General features: G+C 40.6%; 2 protein-coding genes across 39 annotated transcripts in view; one reads left to right on the top strand and one right to left on the bottom strand.

Annotated features, from left to right (window-relative positions):
• The window catches only part of LOC135983898 (general transcription factor II-I repeat domain-containing protein 2A-like), a 984,084-nt gene that overhangs the window by 292,201 nt on the left and 669,771 nt on the right, over positions 1-22,112 (bottom strand). The window lies entirely within an intron of this gene.
• The window catches only part of PPP3CA (protein phosphatase 3 catalytic subunit alpha), a 299,060-nt gene that overhangs the window by 270,577 nt on the left and 6,371 nt on the right, over positions 1-22,112 (top strand). For 18 of the 38 annotated variants that reach the window (XM_005278513.5, XM_005278516.5, XM_065597626.1 and 15 more), the window contains 2 exons: positions 12,894-12,978; positions 20,709-20,806. In XM_005278513.5, coding sequence (XP_005278570.1) covers positions 12,894-12,978; positions 20,709-20,806 — 183 coding nt within the window. Of the gene's footprint in view, positions 1-4,961; positions 4,989-12,893; positions 12,979-20,708; positions 20,807-22,112 lie in introns of all 38 variants that reach the window. The other 20 variants (XM_065597641.1, XM_065597623.1, XM_065597616.1 and 17 more) reach the window with 2 other exon arrangements.

Raw genomic sequence — 22,112 nt, 5'->3', positions numbered from 1 at the left:
AGATTTGGGGGGATGGTACCCAAGACTGCAGAAAACTCTCCTTTGGATCATTGAGTCATTAGAAAACAATTTGAACACAGTCACTGGCTTAGGAAGGCTGTTCATTGCAAACACAGATATAAAAGGGACGTGTTGCTGACCCATTCTTTCTGCACAGAAAAGAGGAAAATCTCCATTAGCGCTCTAGAGAATTAATACTATATGATGATGAGTGACCTCAGATCCCATTGACTACATTGTAAAAGGCGCTCAGTGCCTTTGGGATTTGGTCCCATGGAAGTAAATTAATTTATTCTATTATCCAGTGTTTCCTGTTAGAATTAGTGCATGGTAAGTGAATACTCACATTATATTAATAATCCCGTAGAGCAGTCTTTGTCTGCAAGCAAACCTGTACTGTACTTCTTTTTATCTTAAAACTAGTGCTCCATGATTCCTTGGTCTCTTAAAACACTTAGGCACTAAAGAGAGAGATGGGGGGACATTAAAACTTGAGGGAAAGAAAGAAAATCAGAACACAAAGCATGAAAAATATATCTCTACCGAACATAAACTAAAAGGAATTTGGTAATAGGTTTGTGGAGAAGAGCAAAAAAAGAGGAGGGGTGAAAAGTTTATCAATAAATAAGGCTGAGACAAACATTTCATGAATTTAACAGTTCTCAGTTAAAATGGCATCTTTTTAAAAACCTCTGTTTTTCTTACATGAAGAGAATATGCCATTGACTTCTACAATTCACAAACTGCAAAGGAAGGGGAAAATAATTAGTTTGTGTCCTCTCTTTTCTGAAAGTTGTTTTGCCATTGAAGCCAATGGAAATTCCACTGGTGGAACAGCTACACAATTGGGACTTTAATAGTTCTCCTTGAGGATGAGGCAGAGAGAGTGCTTCAATTTAAACTGGTAATCAGTGCAGAGAAGAAACACCTGTTTGACTATTTTACTTGATATCTTTCGCTTGTGAAATGTAAATAGCCAGCTATTTTGCAGTTAAAACATTGTGTGATGATGTATGAAGACCTACAGATATACCAAATATAAATATAGTAGTGGGAGAGCTGTGTTCTTGTAGGTCCCGGTTCAGGAAAGCACATAAGCACATATCTAAGTCCCATTGACTTGGGCACCAAAGACAAAACCTTTCAGGGTGGGATTTTCAAAAACACTTAGCTTTGGCCTAACTCTGCTTCTGTCAAGTCAATGGTCCAACTCCAACTGACTTTAACGAGAACAGAGATAGACCAATGTGAGAGCTTTTGAAAATTTCAGCCTAGATGTTTAAAAGTGTCTATGCAAAAGTTACTTCTTAGCAGAAAGAGACCAAGATGATGGCCACAAGTACTGTGGAGAGACTTCATAGGCCTTTCAATGCAAGTACTTTTGTGACCTAAAATTCTACCATGCTTATCAAATAGAAGGAAAAATGCTCTATGTTCACTGTTTCTTTTACATTACTTGGTGTTTGAGTGGGAATGTGAGGCATCTGTTTTGCAGAGAGATATATCATGCCAGCCTTCCTGTTTTAAGCTGTTTCACCGCAGCATTGGTGTCTAAGCAGGGAAAGCAAACTGGAAGTCTTTTGGCTTGCAGATGTGTATGTTAAATTATTTTCTGTATTCATATTAAGTTTCCAAATAGGAGCAATTAAATACTTCCCACTTCTATAGGTTTTTAAGTTATTGTCTAAATCTACTGAGGATTATTCTTTCTGTTTTTCTTTCTATTGCCATAGTCCCTCTGAGCCCCAGAAATATTAGAATAATTCTGTCCCTATCAAATACTATGTCATACCCAATACAATCACAGGAAGAAGGTATAGATGAGACTAAAACACAGGTTAGCTCATGTCTGTTTGACATTGTTATCCATTCATAGTTGTAAAATGCAAACTATGGCCCTGATCCTGCAATCTACTCCGCTTGGGTATAGCCTTATGCCTGTGCAAAGCCCCAGTGAAGGTACTGGAGGTTTTTGTAGGTATAGGAAGTTTGCCTGTGTGGAGTGGCTTACAGCATCAGGGCTTAAGTGTGCATTTGTGTGGGGTTTGATTGATTATTTATTTATTTATGTAATAATAATTTCACAATGCATTCTAAATGATTTCTACTGCATTGTGAGCTGTCTTTACATCTGAAATATCTTGAGTTCCATCACTAGGAAAGGCTGTACCCTAGCTTCTAGGGCAATATGAGGGGTATTTTCCTTTCATTTGTGTCCTTGATGTAAGCTGATGATTATTTTAGCCCCTTGTGACTACACTTTTGTAGGGTCTTTGCATTCATTCCCTTATAATGTGTCTGAATATGTTCTGTTTGTACCTTCCTTCATCTACTGTTCAACCTCCTAAAAGAATTGTACCTTGGAAAAGAATGCCTGATAGTTAAAATAACACATGCATTTTGGTTTATGGAATAGTTTTCTTTAACATGACTACTTCAGAATTCTTTTGCACCATCTGTAGTTTCCAGAGCCTACTACTGCCATATTTCATGGGCTTCATGCTGATTTTGTTCCTCTCCATTTGATCTATACAAGCACTATCCCTGGTTCCCACATAATTGACGTGAGAGCCACAGAGGCTATGCGGCTATTTTCTTTGCATTTCCTCGTTGACTTTCATTATGTGCATTGAGAGCCAAAAGCACTGAGCAGGAGGAAGGAGAATGATCTATCATAATATTTGAGCTGTCAGCATCCATTAGTTCTCCTTTCTTACCTTCTATCCCTCTACCTCTCCCACATCACTAGCCCCTTCCAAAATTAAAGCACCAAACCCACCCAACTTGACTGCATGCTGTTCTTGTGAATCAGCAACAGTGACCTGGGTCATGCATGTTCCAGTCTGCCATCAGAGTATGTTGATGTGAAATAGTACGCAGTAAATTTCATTTGCTTAAAGGAGATATTTATCTGGTCCTGATCCTCATTCACTATAGGCAGTGTCTATTAATGGGCGGGGAGGGAGGGCCCTAAATAACATTTTTAATGCCCTTCCAAAATGCATGTGTTCCATTGGCTGGTTGCATTGGCTTTTTAATTTTATCTGCTTTAAAGAGACAGAAATGTTAAATCTATAATATAGCAAACTTGGATAGTTTTCCCTTGCCATCCTATTTTTCCCCTTCTTTCCTGCTTGTCATGGTAGTTGGTATGTAACCTGTTACATCAAAAAATGTCTTGGGTGAATGCTAACTAGTGTGTTGTATGGTTTGCACATCATACATATCACCTAGCAACGAGAGTACTTCTGACTAACCAGCATACATCCAGAGTACCATCATATTTTAATTAGCAGCATTTCTGGCCTAACACATTTGATTGAAATAATTAAAAACCTTATGAGCTACTAATTAAAGTGATGCAATAATATAATAGACAACTTGACACAAACGCACTGCTTGCTTTGTGTGCTGCACTCTCATGATCTGTCACAAAGAGGTTTCTTAATTACCTGGCTTAATTTTCATGTCACAAAGCACCTTCAATGTTGTAGCTCAGGTTTAAAACCCTGCCACTGAAAAAGCAGCAATCATAATTTTAAGTGCTGCATTTAGTCACCAGTTGGGAGCTGTGGGGCTTGGTGAATAAAGCAGTATGCTTCAAGACTAAACTGAGTTATTAAGCGAAATGCAGTTTTGGTGATCAAACTTCCATTCTACTGTGGACAGTAATCTATGAAACATTCCCACTGGACACTGATCAACACAGTGATCGTTATGCGGGGGCAGACTCAGAAGTGAGCTGATATGAAGACTGAATTACCTTTAGGAGAAGCCACTGTCTTATATCACAGCTAAGCCTATTATTAGTAAGATCGTGTATATTACTAGCTGCAAATATAGTAGTCTCAGCCTCACAAGTCAATCAGTCCCTTAATTGTAACAAAGGACAATTTTTTTCCCATAAAACCAAATGAGAAAAAACTAGATATTGCATAATAATCTCCTTGGGTAAGTGAGCAAGGAGAATTTTATGTATTTGTTTTCATTTCTGGAAGAATACTCATTGGAGGAATACTGAGATTTTCACACCTCTTCCTGACAACGTTGATGCTATCCCTACGGGACTATTTAGCAGTGGTGTGTAGAGAGCAGTTCCTAACCTATGTGACAAATGAGTGCTCCAGTGGAAATGATGTGCCTGGACCCTGATGGCTGCAACTAAATTGCATTAAAAATGAGCTGTTTTTTATTAAAAATATTTGCATCCATAATATTTGCTTCTATTTGATTACTATAAATTGCTTAGTGCGAAATCCTCTGGTCTGATCATACTGGGAAATGCGTAAATGCAGCATGCATCATTAACTTTGGTGGAGGTAGCACAGGCACATTTCCCATGCTGATCAAAGCCGATGGCTCACGAGGGTGATCTAAGCTTTGCTTTCACCCTGAAATTTCAGAAACAGGGCAGTTGGTGACTCATATTTTAATACTCCCTGAACTGCCTTTAGCCTTTGGGGTGTGCATGCATTTCTGATATAGACTGGAGGTATCTCCTCTCAGTACTTGGGGAGAAGAGCTCTCAGCATGGTATACAGTATTACTGGGATGGTTTATGTGGCTTTCCCAGAAGTGGCATCTCCAGCCTATTCAGCCTGATGAGAATATCAAATCAGCAGGTGCATTATAGGAGGATTTAAAAAGTGACTATTGCATGTATGGATGGCAAGTTCAAAATTTAGGATTAGTTTCCGATTGTCTAGCTGCATTTTAGTTCACTGCACAATTTACTAACATTAAATTCAGATTAAGCAGAACAGTATTTCTTTTCTTCTCATCATTAAGTTCTGTTTCTTTCTTTTTGGCTGTTCCCTACCTAATTTGTTTCTTTTCTGTTTTTCAGACTTTACATAAATATTGCTTTTCCATTGATGTTGTCAAATGTTCTTTATTATTTTTTTTTTATTCTCCAAACTTCACTGATCCGTTTCTCCCCCCTCCCCCTGGAATTTCATAAGAAGATCCTATTTATGCACAGAAGAAAGGTATTAAATTAGTTAGAAGGGCTTACATTTAATTAATTTTTGTATTATTTTCCTAGTAATAAATATAGTTTTTAAATTATTGGGATTTTCTATAACATCAAGAAGGACTTAATTGCTTTTTTTCACTCAGTAGCATTATCCATCCATTTAGCCCTGCACTCACAGAATATTTTAAGAGACTATACTGATATTTCCTTGCACTGTTTCTAAGTCTGAAGGTATAAATCACATATCCAGGCAAAGTAAAATATCATAGGTGTCAAACAAGCTGCCTATGCAGATTGTTGTTCACTATATCAGGAGCAATAACTGCTTACAAAATAATATTCAAAATGTTTGAATAAAAAAGCAGATTTTAACTTTGGCTGTGTTCCTGTCCCCCTTTATGCAAATATTCTAGCAAGTTAATTTTCTGGCAGGAATGTCTAAAGAACAAGTACATTTTAAGTGATATTAGAGAACATATGTAAAGGGTGAAATTCACCTCTGCAGATGGCCAACTTGCAGTCTATGAACCATTTAATTCCCACTTAAGCATGGATTTAAGTCCATGTGAAGTAACACACAGGTTTTGGTATATCCCTTTTTACAGGGGTGAAGTTGGAACGCATAAATCAAAGTATTTACACCGGAAACTTGATTCTAAGAGTTGTTTTTATAATCAGGGAATAGAAATAATACCATGTGACCTATGTGTCCAATCAAAATTAACAAAACAATCTCAAGTTGTGACTATCCTATACTCAAAATTGCTCTTAAATAGACACAAGTTATTCACAGAAGGTATTTGGCAAATAATTTTGAATGGCAAATAAAAATTCAAAAACATAAATTACTTGTAGGCAATTTGCAAACAGAAAAAGATACATTTTAAAACTTATTTGCTCGCCTTTACTATTCATTAGAAGGTGCAATTGAGTCAGAAACTTCTCAGAAGTAATATTTTTAATACTATGTGTGTGCTATCAAATTGACTTTATTTTACTCTGAGCCTATTATCTGGTATGGTTAAGTACTTTTTATACTTATTTTTACTTTTACAGATAAGATTATTTCTTGCTGTTTTTTCTCGTTCTGAAAAGCAGTTGTTTTGTAAATTGAATTTTAAACAGTGATTGAAGAAATAAATGTACTTGTAAGATCAAGTAGTGTGGGTTTGTAACACAAAAGAAAAGGGATGCTCTCAGGTGATTAGAGGTCTAAAGACAAACAGAGTAGGTGGAGGCTGTTTCTTAAAAAAGAAAAAAAGAGAAAGAAAAGGGAATAAAAACTATCTTTCTTTCTTGAGAATTCAATTCTAGTTGAAGAAAACTGAGATTACATAGTAGTTCAAGTAGAAATAAGCCCTTGTAATCCCTGAAGAAGAGAAATTGACTACTGTTAAATTGTCATTTAAATCTTCCATTTAACTATTTCTAATATTAGGTGATCCTTGTTTCATGGTGATGACTTTTAACCCACACTTCCTTATTGTTTAGAATGATTCACTAACACTTAACAGAACAAAAGGTAGTCTTTTATTGGAAAGACGGTTCTAAAACATTTGTCTTCATTTTACATTTTAAGATACAGACTTGTGATTTCAGGACAGGTGAAATAGTTACTCTGTTTTATTAAAAATACCTGGAAACAATGGTATGTTTAATAGATGTCCCAAAACAGTAAAAGGCAAAATGTTCATGATTGATGATGGGGCTCAGGAGCTATACATAAAAGCACTCCTGTGCTTGTTCATACAGTTACAATACTTGAGCACACAAATGGTGGTAACTGAATACATGTATTTGGTTGGGTGCATAACTTGCACATGTGTTTTCCTGAATGGCTGTGAAATTATATGCACCAATCAGAATGATGTTTTGTGTGTGGAGCCCATGCCTACATTTTTGAAAAAGTGCAGTATTTGGGGTAAAAGGTTAATTTCCACCCACTGCATGACATGTTGCTGTGTCAATCACACAGTTTGTCTGTTACTACATGGTACAGTTCTTGAGGTCATGGCATTTTCTTTAATGAAGGATGAAAGAGTTGGGCTTATTTCTGGTTCTGAAAGCTTTGAGCTATTGTTCATAGGAGCACAGAAAATAAAATAGACTAGCACAAGTATGGGGGAAAAATTGTAGACTCTTGTCACAATTTCTAACACATCTAAATAACAGTCCTGCCACCTAGACATCTTGTTAATACTAGTGAGTACCATCTTATAAAACTTTGTGTTTTCAGTTGTGCTCTTAGTCCATCCTGAGTTTAGCTGCAATTGAGAAATTGGCAGTAGCTTATTAAACAAGATAGGCAACTGAGCTGGGTTGTATAACAACTGCATTGCCATCAACTGAAATGTGTGGAAAACTCACAGATTGGGAGAATTATTTCTCTGCAGGCTCTGTAAAGTGCTCAGCAAATCTTCTATGTAGTTTTATCAAAAGTCTCCAGTTCTCTGTAGGATACTTATAACTACACAGGGAGAGTGTGAAATCCTGGTCTTAATGGGAGTTTTGTCATTGGCTTCAGTGATGTCAGGATTTCACCTTAAATGCTTTTAGCTGTAGTCACTGTATATGCTCCAACTGTAGAGAAGCAAGATACATGTTAGAGGCTAGGGGCGCATTGCTTTTTGCTGGGCTTCCATCTATCATACCCGTTGCTACAGTATGTGAGCACCTTACTCAGGGCCGGCTCCAGACACCAGCCCACCAATCAGGTGCTTGGGGCGGCGCCTGGAGGGGGGCGGCGCAGTGGAGTGCTCCGGCCCTAGAGCGGGGCCGCCACTGGCGCTCCGGCCGCCGGGGAGAGCGGAGCCGCAGCGGGCTCACCGCCCTCCCCCCAGCCAGTCGGGGAGAGCGGGGCCCCGGCCGAGCTCGCCGCCCTCCCCCTGGCACTCCGGCCAGTCGGGGAGAGTGGAGAGCCGTGGCGGGCTCGCCGTCCTCCCCCCAGCGCTCTGGCCGCCGGGGGCTCGCTGCCTTCCCCCGAGCGCTCTCGCCACCGGGGAGAGCTGAGAACCCCAACCGGGCTCTCCGCCCTGCTCCCGGCGCTCTGGCCGGTCGGGGATTGCGGGCCCGCGGCTGGGCTTGGCGCCCTCCCCTGCCACGCTGGGGGGGGTGGGCAGCAGGTGGCTTTTTTGCCTAGGACGGCAAAAAAGCCAGAGCCGGCCCTGACCTTACTTATCTACAAGTGATTGCAAGAAGTTCTCTGTGTCTGTTTGCCTTCTCACACCTAACTGCATTATTTCCTCCCCTCACCACCACTGTTCTGGCATCTGTGAAGGAAATAGTTGGGTGGTTAAAGCATTGATAGGTATTCCATTAATTTAATGTGAATTGTAAATAGGAATTTTCATTTAATTTTCCTATTGAATTCTGGGACTGAAAGATCTGCATTTATGGAATATTTTTCTTTTTGCATTCTGAGCTTGGACAGCTAAGACTTGGGTTTACATAGAAGTTGTCTGTTTCTTGGACATTCAGCAAGTTCCATTTTTCTTTCACTCAGCGCTCTATAGGAGTGCACTCCTAAGATGATGATGATCATTTGAAGATCTGGTACTTTTTTATAATGTGGGACTTTTATAAACTGGAGGTAATTTTTTTTTTTTTAAGATATCAGAATTTTGTTTGCCTGACTCAAGTGGTTATTTTCCTTGGAAGTGCATACGGTATTTGTGCTTTGTGGTAATGCTGAATTGTAACTAATTCAGTGTGCAAGACTTCCATAAATAATGTCACTAATTAATGTAGCGTTAAGGTTGACTACATTGGCTCATGTCAGTCCAGAATGTCAAATGCACCTGTACATAAGCCTCTAAAAATCTGGAACTATAGAGATAAGATAATGGTCCTATGGGACCACACTGCTACTGCCACACAACTTTAACTCTGCCCACTGCAATCAGCAATAGGCACCCTGTGACAAAATCTGGCCTTTTCTGTGTTGGGCAGTGTTATTCTGTGTTGTATCCCAACAACATTATTCCTCTCCATACTTTCCTACTGACGCTTGCTGTGTTAGCTGTACCTGGATTGACCCAGAAATAAGTTGCAGCAGGTTGCTGGAGCTCTGAGAAAAGGTGCAGCTACAGCTAGAGGAAATAAGGATCCCGTTTCCTGGGTGGTGATATGCAGGAAGCCAAAGTCGATGATCCCAATGGCCCGTCTTTGGTCTAAAATCTAACAATGAATAAAAGAGTCATAAAAATATCTGTGGAGTTTTAATGCTATTAGAGTGGCTGCCACAGTCACCTCCAGAAACTGATGTTCCGCTAGGTATGTCAAGACGACATGGGACTATGAGTGTTTCATCCCATGTCTGTGCTCTCTTAGGTATTGTCAGTCCTCAGCAGAACCCTTCTTCTACAATGACATTCACACAGTGCCATGCGCCCTATCTTCCCTCTGCTGCGCAATTGCCCTGAGGATTTCTAGCTGTCTGGTGGTACGCATGACACTGTACCAAAGGCTCAGTCAGGACTATCTAAAGATGCTGTCCCAAAAGCAATCCCTAAGACAAAGATGAATAGGTGTTAGCACCAGGCAAGACTTTGGTGGTTTGATTGGACCAGGCAAAGTGGTTGAAAGTAGGTTGTACCGAATCTTAATCTTTATCCTAGTCAAGACAAGGCCTGAGAGTTTTCCCCACACTATGCCTGTATATGTTTCACACTGTCCTCCAAATATTTGGGATGGGTACAGTTATATGATCTCCCCCAGGGACTCATTGGGGCATTGCTGAAAGGGGGCAGAATGCCGTGTGGGTGTGCTGATGTAGGAAACGTTGCCTTAATCCTGTATCTCCCAGTTTTGGAGGTTTAAGTTTGTTTTACCTTAACTACTTCATGAGGTCATCAGAGTTTTAAATGTAGGTGCACTCAGCTTCTGGAACAGTACATGGCATTGGCAGTCAACCTCTGTTTTAATGACGTTTTGGGGCAGTGAATTTCCCTTGTCTTTTGAGGAAGTAGTGGTAGTGTGGGGGACATAACTGAGTGGCATCTGTATGTGGGGGACAGAAGGGAGAAGGTCTTCCTGGGAACATCTCACCACCACTCAGCTATTAGTTCTGTCCTCCTGGCTGTGCCATGCCCCTACTGGAGCTGGAGGGGTCATGTGGAGAGGAGGGAAAGTGGTAACCAAAGAGCTATAGAGCACATCTGCCAGGTGGAGATACCATGGAAGACAGGAGGGTAGCCCCAGACTTCTTAATTTACTTCATGGGCTAGTGTAGGGGGACAGGAATTTGCACAACCCACTGCAACATAGCTGTGAATTTCCCCATTCATCTCAATACATGCTCACTTCCCCCATCTTCAAAAATCTATCCCAGCCTCTGGTGTGAAATATAAATTTTAAGACTAGCTCCCTAAGCATGTGGTTTTCAGGGCAATTAGAATATTAACATCAGATCTTTTGAGTGCAGTTGTAGTTGAGGAACTCCTTAATTAATGACATCAAATTTGAATCACATAGCATACCCATACCCTTGTTGTGGTATTACCAATGTTCAAGATAATCTCACTGTGTGTGTGGATTTTAGAGTACTTTGAAAATCAAAAGAAGTCCATTCTGTGGAGGCTTTGTCTTGGGAACCTTTTGATCAAATAACCCCAAATTTGTATTGCAAGTTCTCTTCCAGCCTCGATTTTAGCATGCCAATTTTAAGGCAATATACCTCTGCAAATAGATTTTAGAGCACTTTGCAAATTATGTAGCGCTCATGGGATGGGGGAGTGAAGAGGAAGCAAATGGCTGCATTTCTGGAACCCTTGATCAAGTGACTCTCAATTTGCACTACAATAGCTACATTAATTCCTGTTGCTACATATGAGTTTTCAAGACAATCTCTGTACATATGGAAATTTTAGAGCAATTTAAATATTAAAATCAGCTCTTTATGGGAGGGGGCTGTGTCTCAGGAACCACTTGATTAAATGACCTCAAAGATGCACCACTAACTCTAACCCTGGCCCAGTGGAGGTACCATAATTATCAAAACAACGTTAGTATGCATGTGGATTTCAGAACACTCTAAAATATTGACTCGTAAAGAGAAAGCGCTGTTCTTGGGGCAAAACTTCCAAAGAAGCTCTTTAGCAGCTCGTAACCCAAAGCAAAAGACAGGCAAAAAGTAGTAATGTGTCCAGCAGACATTCTCAAAAATTTGCCAAGGCCAGGACTCAAATACATATTCCTTGGGGTCTGCGACTATAGCCTGTTGCCTTCAGCTACCAAGTGACTCCGACATGAGGGCCCCTGTACACACATTTGTCCACCTTGGAGCGGCAGTCCTGCAGAGTCTTCACAGATCATTCGGTGCAGCACATTGCCCAGGCTCGTGTCAGTTTCTAGAGCTATCTTTAACCCCTAGTAACTTCTAAAAAGTTGCTTCCTCGATGTGGCACTTGATGCTAGCTGAGATCAGACCTAATAGGGTGGTATCAGGTGATGTGGACCAGTACAGTAGTTTGAACCACAGGTGTGAGCAAAAAAAAAAAAAAAAAGTTAACTGGAAATTATACTGTCATATTTTTTTTTAGGGGCACTGTATCTCAGGATCCCTTTGCTCAAATTATCCCAAATTTGTACTACTAACCCTAACCTGGCCCCAATGAGAAGCAGCTATTTTCAAGGAAACCTCAATACATATATGGATGTTAGAGCAGTTAGAGAAATCTGCTGTTAAATGGCAAGCTCATTTCAACCTTAACTACAGTGGTGCTGCCAGCACACTTAAATGAGACCTGAACACATTTGCACACTCAGACCTTCCTTCCTTCACCTTGGGTGGTCTGTTGTTGTGGCTTGGTGACCTTTCCCTTCCCCACCAACATGCCTTTAGGTGTAAGCAGCTGGTCTGCTCCCCTCAGTCAACTGCTTCAGGATGTGGGTGCAACGTTGGAGGAGTCGGGGAGGAGAAGGGCAATGAATGCAGACAGGCTTCCCTTCCCCCATTCTTCATCAGTAGGCCCCAAAAGGCTCAACCTGTATCCCTCATGTCTGTTCATAAAGTGCGCTTATAAAAGAAATCATCTGTTCCACCCCAGCTTCCAGTGGACCGTGTAGACAAGCCCTTAATGTAATATGCTCTAATATGTAACAATGTAATGAGGCTGCTCCATCTCAGTACTTCCTGGTATTGTGAGAGCATATGGGCTTGGGCAACAGGATTTGGAGTACCAGAAAATATTCTGTAGCAGCATATTAGATGCTATAGCAATGAAGGAAAGAGAATAGAGAGTGACTGAGTTATAGATGTCCAAAAGCAAAGGAAAGGACTTTATCCCAGGGACAGAGGCCACAAATTGAAATATGTGCTAATGCCTAATATTATATGATATATTTTGCTCTGTCTAATGAAGCTGAGCCATAATTACGAATTGTCTATTATTTTCATTTGAAGTGGCAAGATTAAGAATTACATTTAAGCTGTGTCATTTTTGTTAACTGTTTCTAAATAAAACCTTGAAGATATTTCAGGGTACAGATACTGTTATTAATTCAATGCTGTTTTTAGCATCTTGATTGACTCGTTTTTCAGGACCTTGTTTTTACCATGATTTGGTGAGGTTCCCAACTTTTGAAGCACAAAATGAATTTACAGGGGTGAGAACCGAGCTGCTTTAATGGGTAGCAGGAAAATAATCACATGCATTTATCAGGGGACTTATAATATGATGGCTGGAATGTCCAGAAGTGATGGAAATATTTTCAACTGTAAATTACCAAAATCGGGATTTTAAACTTCCCTTACAGAGATGGCTCTTTAGTTTGGCAAACTGCGCTAAGATAGAGCTAAGTATACTATCAATATACTGTGACATGCATCAGATTTGTAAAAGACTTGTGTTCAAAATACAAAGTGGTGATATAGTGCTTATAAGTTACTACCTTTTATTTTAATGTTTTTTTTACATAGGAGCAACAGCTGCAGCTCGAAAGGAGGTTATTAGGAACAAGATCCGAGCAATAGGAAAGATGGCCAGAGTGTTCTCTGTCCTAAGGTAGGACTTCTTTTTTTAAGTTGCCAGAACGCTGTGTTGTTGCCCAGTTAGTAACTTTTTGATGCTTCAGCATGCCAATCAAACAAGATGCATTGAGCCCTTTTGCAAAGTGCTATCCAGCGTTGTCTGTGAATAGTCAATTGCTAATATTCTGAAATACCAAGTTCCTTCCACAGCACTTCTGTTAAACTTCCTTTAAAATTCTCAACATCCAGAGTTTTTTATTAAGAATCTTTCTCTACAAGTGTACAGTTCACTCTGTTAGCCACTCGGCTATGAAAGTTCAATGCGAGGAGAGTATGCGAGGCATAACACATGTCTCATTAAAGAGGAAGCCTCCTGTCACACTTTGTCACCCATTTCAGTTGCTGCTACTGTGAATATGTTTAAAGATGAAAGCATCAGGTTCATTTAACTAAAACTCCAGGAAATGAACACAAACAATAGCAACTTGTTACCCTTGATCTCCACTGCTCCAATAACACATGAGCAGGAGGAACTAATTGCTGCCTAATGTTTAGAACTTTTTAGCTGATGTTTCTAAGTAGAATAGAAAACATACGGTACAGTGCTATTCTTACAGCTCTTTCTGGAAAACTCATTTTCTTCATCTCAGCAGAAGGAATTTTTCCTCGTGCAATTCTGCAATTCTTTTATAGCTATTGCATTTAATGCAAAATGTTTGTTTTTTCAAGTGTGTTTCTTAATGTCATTTGATGTGATATTTTTTTTCAAGTAAGGGGTATGATTGGCAAAAAAACAAATATTTGAAGGCTACGCTCAAGATTACAGATGACGTTAACTGGAATCACTTGATTGTGTCCTGCAATTTACAATGAGTGGGCAGTGTGGGCACAGCTGGTGGCCCACATGTTGCAGACCTCAGAATCAGGGTCTTAAATAGCATATTGAGACAGAGGACTTCGTACCATAACCTCCAAGAGTAGACTCTGTGGCACCCAGCTTATGTTTCTGAGCATCTTTTATCGTGGAAAAGGCTTAATAAAAGTCTAGACTAAAACCTACAAAAGAGTTTGATATTGGATGCTCATCTGATTTATTTGGTATTTAATAAATACACTAACAATTTATACTACATGGTACAGACTTCAAGAGTAACTAATGGTGCTCAGTTGGAGGTGGTTCAATTCTTGTGCACCTAGTCTGACCCCTTAAAGACGTCTGATTTTCAGAGTTTCAACGCTTTCTGAAAACCAGCCTCCTTTTAAATACTGTATTTCAATTAGGGCAAAATTTGAAGCACGCTTGAAAATCCTGGCCTTACATGTACAACCTCTTTCATCACAAAGATTCCAAATTACTTTAAAAGAAGTATATCCACAAGAGATTTCATAGAAGATTAGGGTTGGAAGAGACGTCAGGAGGTCATCTGTTCCAACCCCCGGTTCAAAGCAAGACCAACCTTCATTTCTGTTGCCTTCTGCATCAGAGATGGTTGCATTTCTGTATCTCTGGAAGATCACAGCACACTGCATAATGGTACAGAAGGATGGGAAATTGTGGTACCTGATTCTTCAAGCTGTTGAGCATGCTGAAGTTAGTGAATATTGATGGCACTCAGCTCCTTGCAGGAGCAATTCAGTGCTTTTCAGGTCTGGACCTTTAATATCCATAAAGAGCAGACACAACTTTGGTATTGAGGACTATGCCTTTAAGGGCTGAGCTTCCTAGACAGAAAATCTGGGTGGGGCACTATGAAGCTCTTGTTATCCACAGCCAATTAGAACCAGAGTCATAATAAAGCAGATCTGTTGTTAAGCACCGTAAGCACTGAGGGCTAGGTTATCAGATAACATTTTAGGCATGTAGAAAACCACTGTAATCCACAAAACCTGAGTTAGGTGCTTAGGCTCCCTATACAATGGTTAGGGAGAGGTAGGTCTTTCAGAATATCACAAAAACCAGCATGCTGGGCAGCTCTCTGTCTCAGCTGGCATGGGCGATGCCAAGAAGAACAATGTGTCCTAAGCCCTGCCCCTCTCAGGGAGATGAGTGCCTAAGTCTGAGCTGCAGGAGGTGCCTCCTTCTGCTTGGGATTCTTGACGGAGAGGGAAGAGGAGGAGGACAAAGACGATTTCCCTCATAACCTTTAGCCCTGAGGTTAGGGTACTCACTTGGGATATGGGAGACCACCCAGTTCAAGCTCCCCCCTCCAGGTGAGGGGGTAAAGATTTTGGAGCAGCCCAAACCACTGGGCTTTAGAGTATTCTGATTTGGGGCTTCCTCAGACTCTCCTGTTGAAGCTGTTCCACTGCAGATAAATAATTTTAAAAGTCATTGGAGCGAGGGGGACTGGATCCTGGTCTCCCACCTCCCAGGTGAGTTCTCCAGCCACCAGGCTATAGAGTCATTCTCATGCTTGCACATGTGCGCTCTCTCTCTCCCCCAAATACTCTTTCATTATTTACAGTGGTGCAACTAGAGATATCAGAATACCCTATAGAGCAATGATTAGGGCACTCCACCTGAGAGGTGGCAGATCCCTGTTCAACTACCTTCTCCCTTTCATTCAGAGAAAGGACTTGAACTGAAGGTCTCCTGCATCCCAGGTGAGTACCCTAACCACTGGGCTAAAAAGTTATGAGGAATGTCCTCTTAATCCCCCTGGCACAACTTCCTTCTACCAGCCATTTTTGAGTGAGCTCACCTGCAGGGGCCCGATCCAGTAAGCAAACTCAGAGCACGCTTACTGGATCAGGCCCCACAGGCAAGTTAGGCAGAGGAATGCCCCTATTTTCCCAGTCCATGAATCGCACTGGGGTTTAGGCATCTGGATGCCTAAAGTGAGGCTGCAGCTTGCCTGGCATAGGCACCTAGGGATCTTATACTAGAAAAATGTAGGCAGCCAGTGAGTTTAGGTGCCTACAGAGTTCCGTAGTAGCTGAGAAGGCTTGTGTGAATATCAGTAGGGCTTGATTCTGGGATTTAGGCACCTAAAGTGGCAGTTAAGCACCTAGATCCTTCTGTGAATCTAGCCCTGGGTGATCACTGAACATTACAACAACCTTGTGTTTTAAGGTCTTGTTAGGATAACCCAATCACAATAAATGGCATATGGAAGCCAATTTGTCTGTATGAATAGAATCCTAGAAATGTAGGGCTGGAAGGGGTCTGAAAACATCATCTAAACCAGGGGTTGGCAACTTGCGGCAGGCATGCCAAAGGCAGCACGTGAGCCGATTTTTACTGGCACGCTGCTGCAGGCCAGGGTCCCGGCCGCCGGCCCCGCTCAGCCCACTGCCCACCTGGGTGAACAGAACCCCCAGCCGGCAGCAGGCTGAGCCAGGCCGCTGGCCAGGACCCCGGCTGGCAGAGAACGGCGGCGGGCTGAGTGGTCTGGGTTCCAGCCGCCGTCCCCTTGCCAGCCGGGGTCCCTGCTGCTGGCCCGGCTCACCTCACTGCTGGTCTAGGGTTCCAGCCACCTGGCCCCCTGCCAGCCGGGATCCGGGCCTTTGGCCCTGCTCAGACCTCCTTCCGGTCTGGGGTACCAGCAGCCAGCCCGGGGCTCTGCTCCTGGCCTGGTCCCAGCGCTCTGCAGCCCTTATCAAAAATTACACTACAATTAGCTTAAAAACTTGAAAACTTAAAAACTTTGTATATTACAGTAATCATTAAAACATGTATAATGTTAATAAATACATAGGTTTGATGAAACAAAGTAGTTGTACTTATGTGCCTGTACTTAATTTGTTTCAGAGTAGCAGCCGTGTTAGTCTGTATCCGCAAAAAGAAGAACAGGAGGACTTGTGGCACCTTAGAGACTAACAAATTTATTAGAGCATAAGCTTTCGTGGACTGAAGTGGGCTGTAGTCCACGAAAGCTTATGCTCTAATAAATTTGTTAGTCTCTAAGGTGCCACAAGTCCTCCTGTTCTTCTTTTTACTTAATTTGTGTTTTCGATGATTTACCTTCTAAAAAAATCTGGCATGTCTCGCGCCCTCAGAAAGGGCATATTGCATCCCAGGTTAAGAACCACTGCACTAAACTAATCAGATCTGCATTTTAATTTAATTTTAAATTAAGCTTCTTAAACACTTTAAAAACCTTGTTTTCTTTACATACAACAATAGTTTAGTTATATAATATAGACTTATAGAGACTTATTACTGGCACGCGAAACCTTAAATTAGAGTGAATAAATGAAGACTTGACACACCACTTCTGAAAGGTTGCCGACCCCTGATCTAAACCTTCCCTCCTTGCTGAGGCAGGGCCATCCTTGACAGGTGTTTGTCTAACCTTTTTCTTAAAAACCTTCAATGGTGGGTATTCCACAACCTCCCTTGGTAACCTATTACAATACTTAACTATCTTTATAGTTAGAAAGTTTTTCCTAATATCTAACCTAAATCTCAGTTGCTGCAGATTAAGCTGATTACTTGTTGTCCTACTGTCAATGGACATGGAGAACAATTGATCATCATCCTCTTTATAACAACCCTTTACACATTTGAAGTCTGTTATGAGGTCCCCCCTCAGTCTTCTTTTCCCAAGACTGAACATACCTGTTCTTTTATATTTTCTTCATAGATTGTTTTTTGAACCTTTTATAATTTTTGTTGCTCTCGTTTGGACTCTCTCCAGTTTGTCCCCGTCTTTCCTAAAGTATGGCACCAAGAAGTGGACAGAGCACTCCACCTGAGGCCTCACTAGTGCCGAGAAGTGTGGAATAATTACATCCTATGTATGACACTGCAGTTAATACACCTCACAATGATATTAACCTTTTTTTGCAACTGCATCACATTGTTGACTCATATTCAATTTGTGATCCACTATAAACCCCAAGATCATTTTCTGTAGTACTACCACCTAGCCAGTTATTTCCCATTTTGTAGTTACACATTTGATTTTTTTTTTCTTTCCAAAGTGTACTACTTTGCACTTGGCTTTATTTAATTTAATCTTGTTGTTTTCAGACCAATTCTCCAAATTGTCCAGGTCATTTTGAATTCTAATTCTGTGCTCTAAAGTGCTTGAAATTCCTCTCAGCTTGATGTCATCCACAGATTTTATAAGCATACTCTTCACTCCATTAGCCAAGTCATTAATGAAAAATATCGAATTGTACTGGACCCAGGACAGTCCCCTGAGGAACTCCACTAGATGTGTTGTCCTGGTTAGATGGCGAACCATTGATAACTACTCTTTGAATATGGTTTTTCAACCAATTGTGTACTCACCTTATAGTAATTTCTTCTAGACGATATTTCCCTAGTTGCCTCAGATCTGCCACTCTTTTGTGGACATGGGTTGGTAGAGGTCACACTAGGACCTGGAACCACCCCCAATTTCTGGTGTCTTTTGCCCAGGGATCTTCACTTCTACTTATTTAAGTCTCTGCTGCGTCTTAAAACTATTTTTAGCCAGTTCCAAAAAAGGCTTTTTTAGACATCCAGAAAATCATATACTACTGCACTTCACACACAGTATGAACACATCCGGATCATCAGCTTCTGAGCCAGAATAGCCATAACCTCCTTAGCTATACACCGTGAAGGTGAGTTGACACATTGCCATTTTGACATAACTTGGATAGAAAGCTGCTTTCCACATATGTGAAGCTCATAAAGTATAAGATCCACCTCAAAATCAGGGGTTAAAATGACATTTCACTCTTTTGCTAATTTCCCTAAGAAAAAGTCATCATACAAAGGTAGGTTTAGGATACGTCACATAATGCCACAAGTGCCACCATTTCTACATGACATCAGTGCTTCATGATAGGACCACATAAATAATTTCAAGTGAATTATATTTTTGATCATATTTTTATGGTGGAAATAAAATACCTGAACAGCAAAAGAAAAGGGAAAAGAAGGCTATGCTGCAATTCAGGGGTAGCAAAAAAAAAAAAAAAAAAATACTGTGTTACAGTAGGTGCTTGAGAAATACCCAATATATTCTTAATTCATCAAAACAGAATTGGCAGGAAAATACTGTGTACAAACACCCTGTAAAGGTAAATCCATAAGAAATATTGGAATCCTTTTCCAAGATCAATCACAAATGAGGCGAAGTGACAATTCAAAACGCAGGTTATGAATTTTCTCTCAGAAATAGATTATCAACTGAGGGCTTTCAACCTTGCTTGGTGTTTAATACCCTTTAATGTGATACAAATGCAGTATTAATTCTGCTTGACATTCAAACCTTTGCTTGTGCCCTGATTGGAGTATAGAGGAAGAGAGAATCTGACTTGGGTTCTTAAATCATGAAAACAATCTGCATAATCTTCATGCTGTAAGTAGAATCTAAAATGAATATGCTGCAGGGGAAGAGACAAGCTCTTACATACAGAAATCTATGGGCCTTGCATTATTACTAAACAAAAACAATACTTACTTGACAGCTCTTGGTGTTAGTGGAGAAAAATACATTACCATCTAGTACACTTGGGGCCAAATTCTGCATTTGTGTGTGTGCATTTTGGCTTCCATCAGATTAACATAATTTCACATTTCAAAGAAAAATACATCAAAATTTGCTTCTCTTAAAGAAATTGGGGCAGTTTTCAGTTTTTGCTGTAAGCAAGTATCAATTCAAACAACATTATACTTCTTTAAAGCAATATTGAGATTCTTTTCAAGCTGTTCAGTCATTGTGATGAGGAGTTCTTCCTTATGCTGTTTCTCGTGCATTCAAAATGATACACTTTACACTTCTATATTTGGAAACCTGCCAAACTCACTCCTCAAATTTCCTAAAATGATTTTCCTTGAGTGCATGAACTAAGCTAATTTACTGTCATTGTCACAGTAGCAGTGGTGAAGTTGAGACTAAAACTTCCCATCAACTTAATGCTTTTGCTTATTGCTGGGTACCTTATAATGACTGACAAGCAACTGATTACATCCCTGGCTATTAGTCTAGATGATGGTTAAAAAAAGTCCTGATTTGGGGGAGTGTAGCATAGGAAGGGGTTAAATGTGTTGCTAACAAATGCTATTACTCCTCTCGTCCCACTGCTCCCATGTTGATGGCTTAGAGAAGGGGTGGCCAAACTTACTGACCCTCCGAGCCACGTATGACAATCTTCAGAAGTTTGAGAGCCGGGGCTTGCCTGCTGAGGCTTGGGGCTTCTGCCCTGAAGGAGGCACCTACTAGGGCTCGGCTTCAGCCTTGCACCTGGTGAAGGCCTGAGCCCCGGCAGGTGCGCCCCGCGGTGCTAAGGCCCCGAAACCCACCTCCCCGCCGGGCAGAAGCCCCTACCCCACCACCCTGCTATAAGGCAGAGTTCCCGAGTTCTCTTCCCTCCCCCACAGTCAGGTAGGTGGAGAATGGGTGGGGGGGCACTCCACGAGCTGCACTTTTAACTGTAAAAGAGCCGCATGTGGGTCGCAAGCCAATTTGGCCACCCCTGGTTTACAACAACATTACAGCGTCTCTATATATTTGCATACTTCTACAGGGCCAAGTTACATTATTAGCTGAATAACAGCCTACATCCAGTACTGTGCAGAGGACCTGGGCAAGACCTATACGCCACTTGAAACCTCAAGTAGGGCATACGTGAGACTTCAGTGGTGCCTCATGCAGGCCCTTTGCACAAGGGTGAATTTTGCCCCCTGGAAAGACAGCCTAAACATTAAAACGGCACTAAGATGAGGATGCAACTTGTATTGTTGAATGTATTTTCCTCAGTCCAACCGCTTGTGTTCCAATCCTAGAAAAGAAAAAATACTGATTTTCTTTTTCCTCTCTACAGAGAAGAGAGTGAGAGCGTGCTGACACTGAAAGGTTTGACTCCAACAGGAATGCTGCCCAGCGGTGTACTCTCTGGAGGGAAGCAAACTCTGCAAAGCGGTAAGCATGTTTGTCTTTGTGTGCCATTACATGTATGAAACGATAGACTGAACTGCAGATGCCAAGGAAAAATAATCACAGTCTTTCAAAGGAAAAACTTAAAGTACAAAATAAAACAGATGGTTTGTAGTACTTGCTCCTTTGTGAGTAGTTCTTATAAGGCCACTTTCCAAGACTACTTATGTCCCACTGATTTTCAGAGAGAGAAATCAGAAAATAAACTTTACAAACATGATAAATCAGCATTACCTATAAAGGTACTTTCAATTCACACAGTTCATAGAAGAAAAAAAAGAGACTATAAAAACTCTTTTGCTATTCGCAGTACTGCAGATTCAGCATAAATAATGGCAATCAAACTGTATTCTGTCTATCTTCTCCTTCCTCATTGAGAATCACCAACAAAAATAGTTCTAGAATTGGAACTTATCTTCTGACGATTCTAAATGATGATGTAAGAGGTACATAAAAGAAAGCAATTTCACAATCTGCATGAATCTGAAGTAAGGGATTTATTAATACTCTGGTCACTATGTATGCAAGCACAATACACTTTTTCTTTCCAATTTTATAGCAAGGCATGTTACAGGTATATTGTCAGTATGTAGCAGGGATACATTTGATGTAATATTCCTCTTGGAATTTGGAGTTGCAAAAGAGTGTTTAACATTACTATATGCTCTCTTTTTTTTGTTGATTATCATTCAATATATGCCAGGCACCCAAGAATGTTTTATATTTCTATAGTATAGTTCTGTTGTCAATACATGTGAGAAATGGAAATTCGCTTTATATTTTTAACACAATCTCAGCCTCTTATTTTCCTGTTTCCTTCCTGGAATATTCTTTCTCTTTGTATTTTTCCCTTTACTGTCTCTTTTCTCTTACCTAGAAGATTCAGGTATTCTGTGGTGTGTTTTTTTTGTTTGTTTGTTTGTTTTTGGGTGGGAGGAGGGGAGAAGGTTGTAACTTGTGTGTTACACAGAGAGTAATGTTCTGCTTTGAAAATGCTGCAATATGATTCACTAAAATGCTCATTTCAGTAGAATTATGGTCTTTATCCAGGCTCTTCTCATTATCATTTCTTTAGACTTGTCAGAGAATTTGGTCCAAGGAAAATGTTATTGTCATCCAGTGAAAAAATTAGGAACCGAACTAACTTAGAATATTGCCAAAAAATTCTAGTTAAAATGGCTAAAAGGAAAATCCCCTCATACTGCAGCATTCTGGCTTAGTAAAACATTCCTATACACAAACCATTACATTAGTTAACACAGAGTACACCATTCACCAACTATTCTGATAC

Source organism: Chrysemys picta, chromosome 5 (assembly GCF_011386835.1).
Source record: "Chrysemys picta bellii isolate R12L10 chromosome 5, ASM1138683v2, whole genome shotgun sequence".
Classification (NCBI taxonomy): domain Eukaryota; kingdom Metazoa; phylum Chordata; order Testudines; family Emydidae; genus Chrysemys; species Chrysemys picta.
The sequence above is the reverse complement of the archived record's forward strand: the minus strand, read 5'-3'. Positions and strand labels throughout refer to the sequence as shown.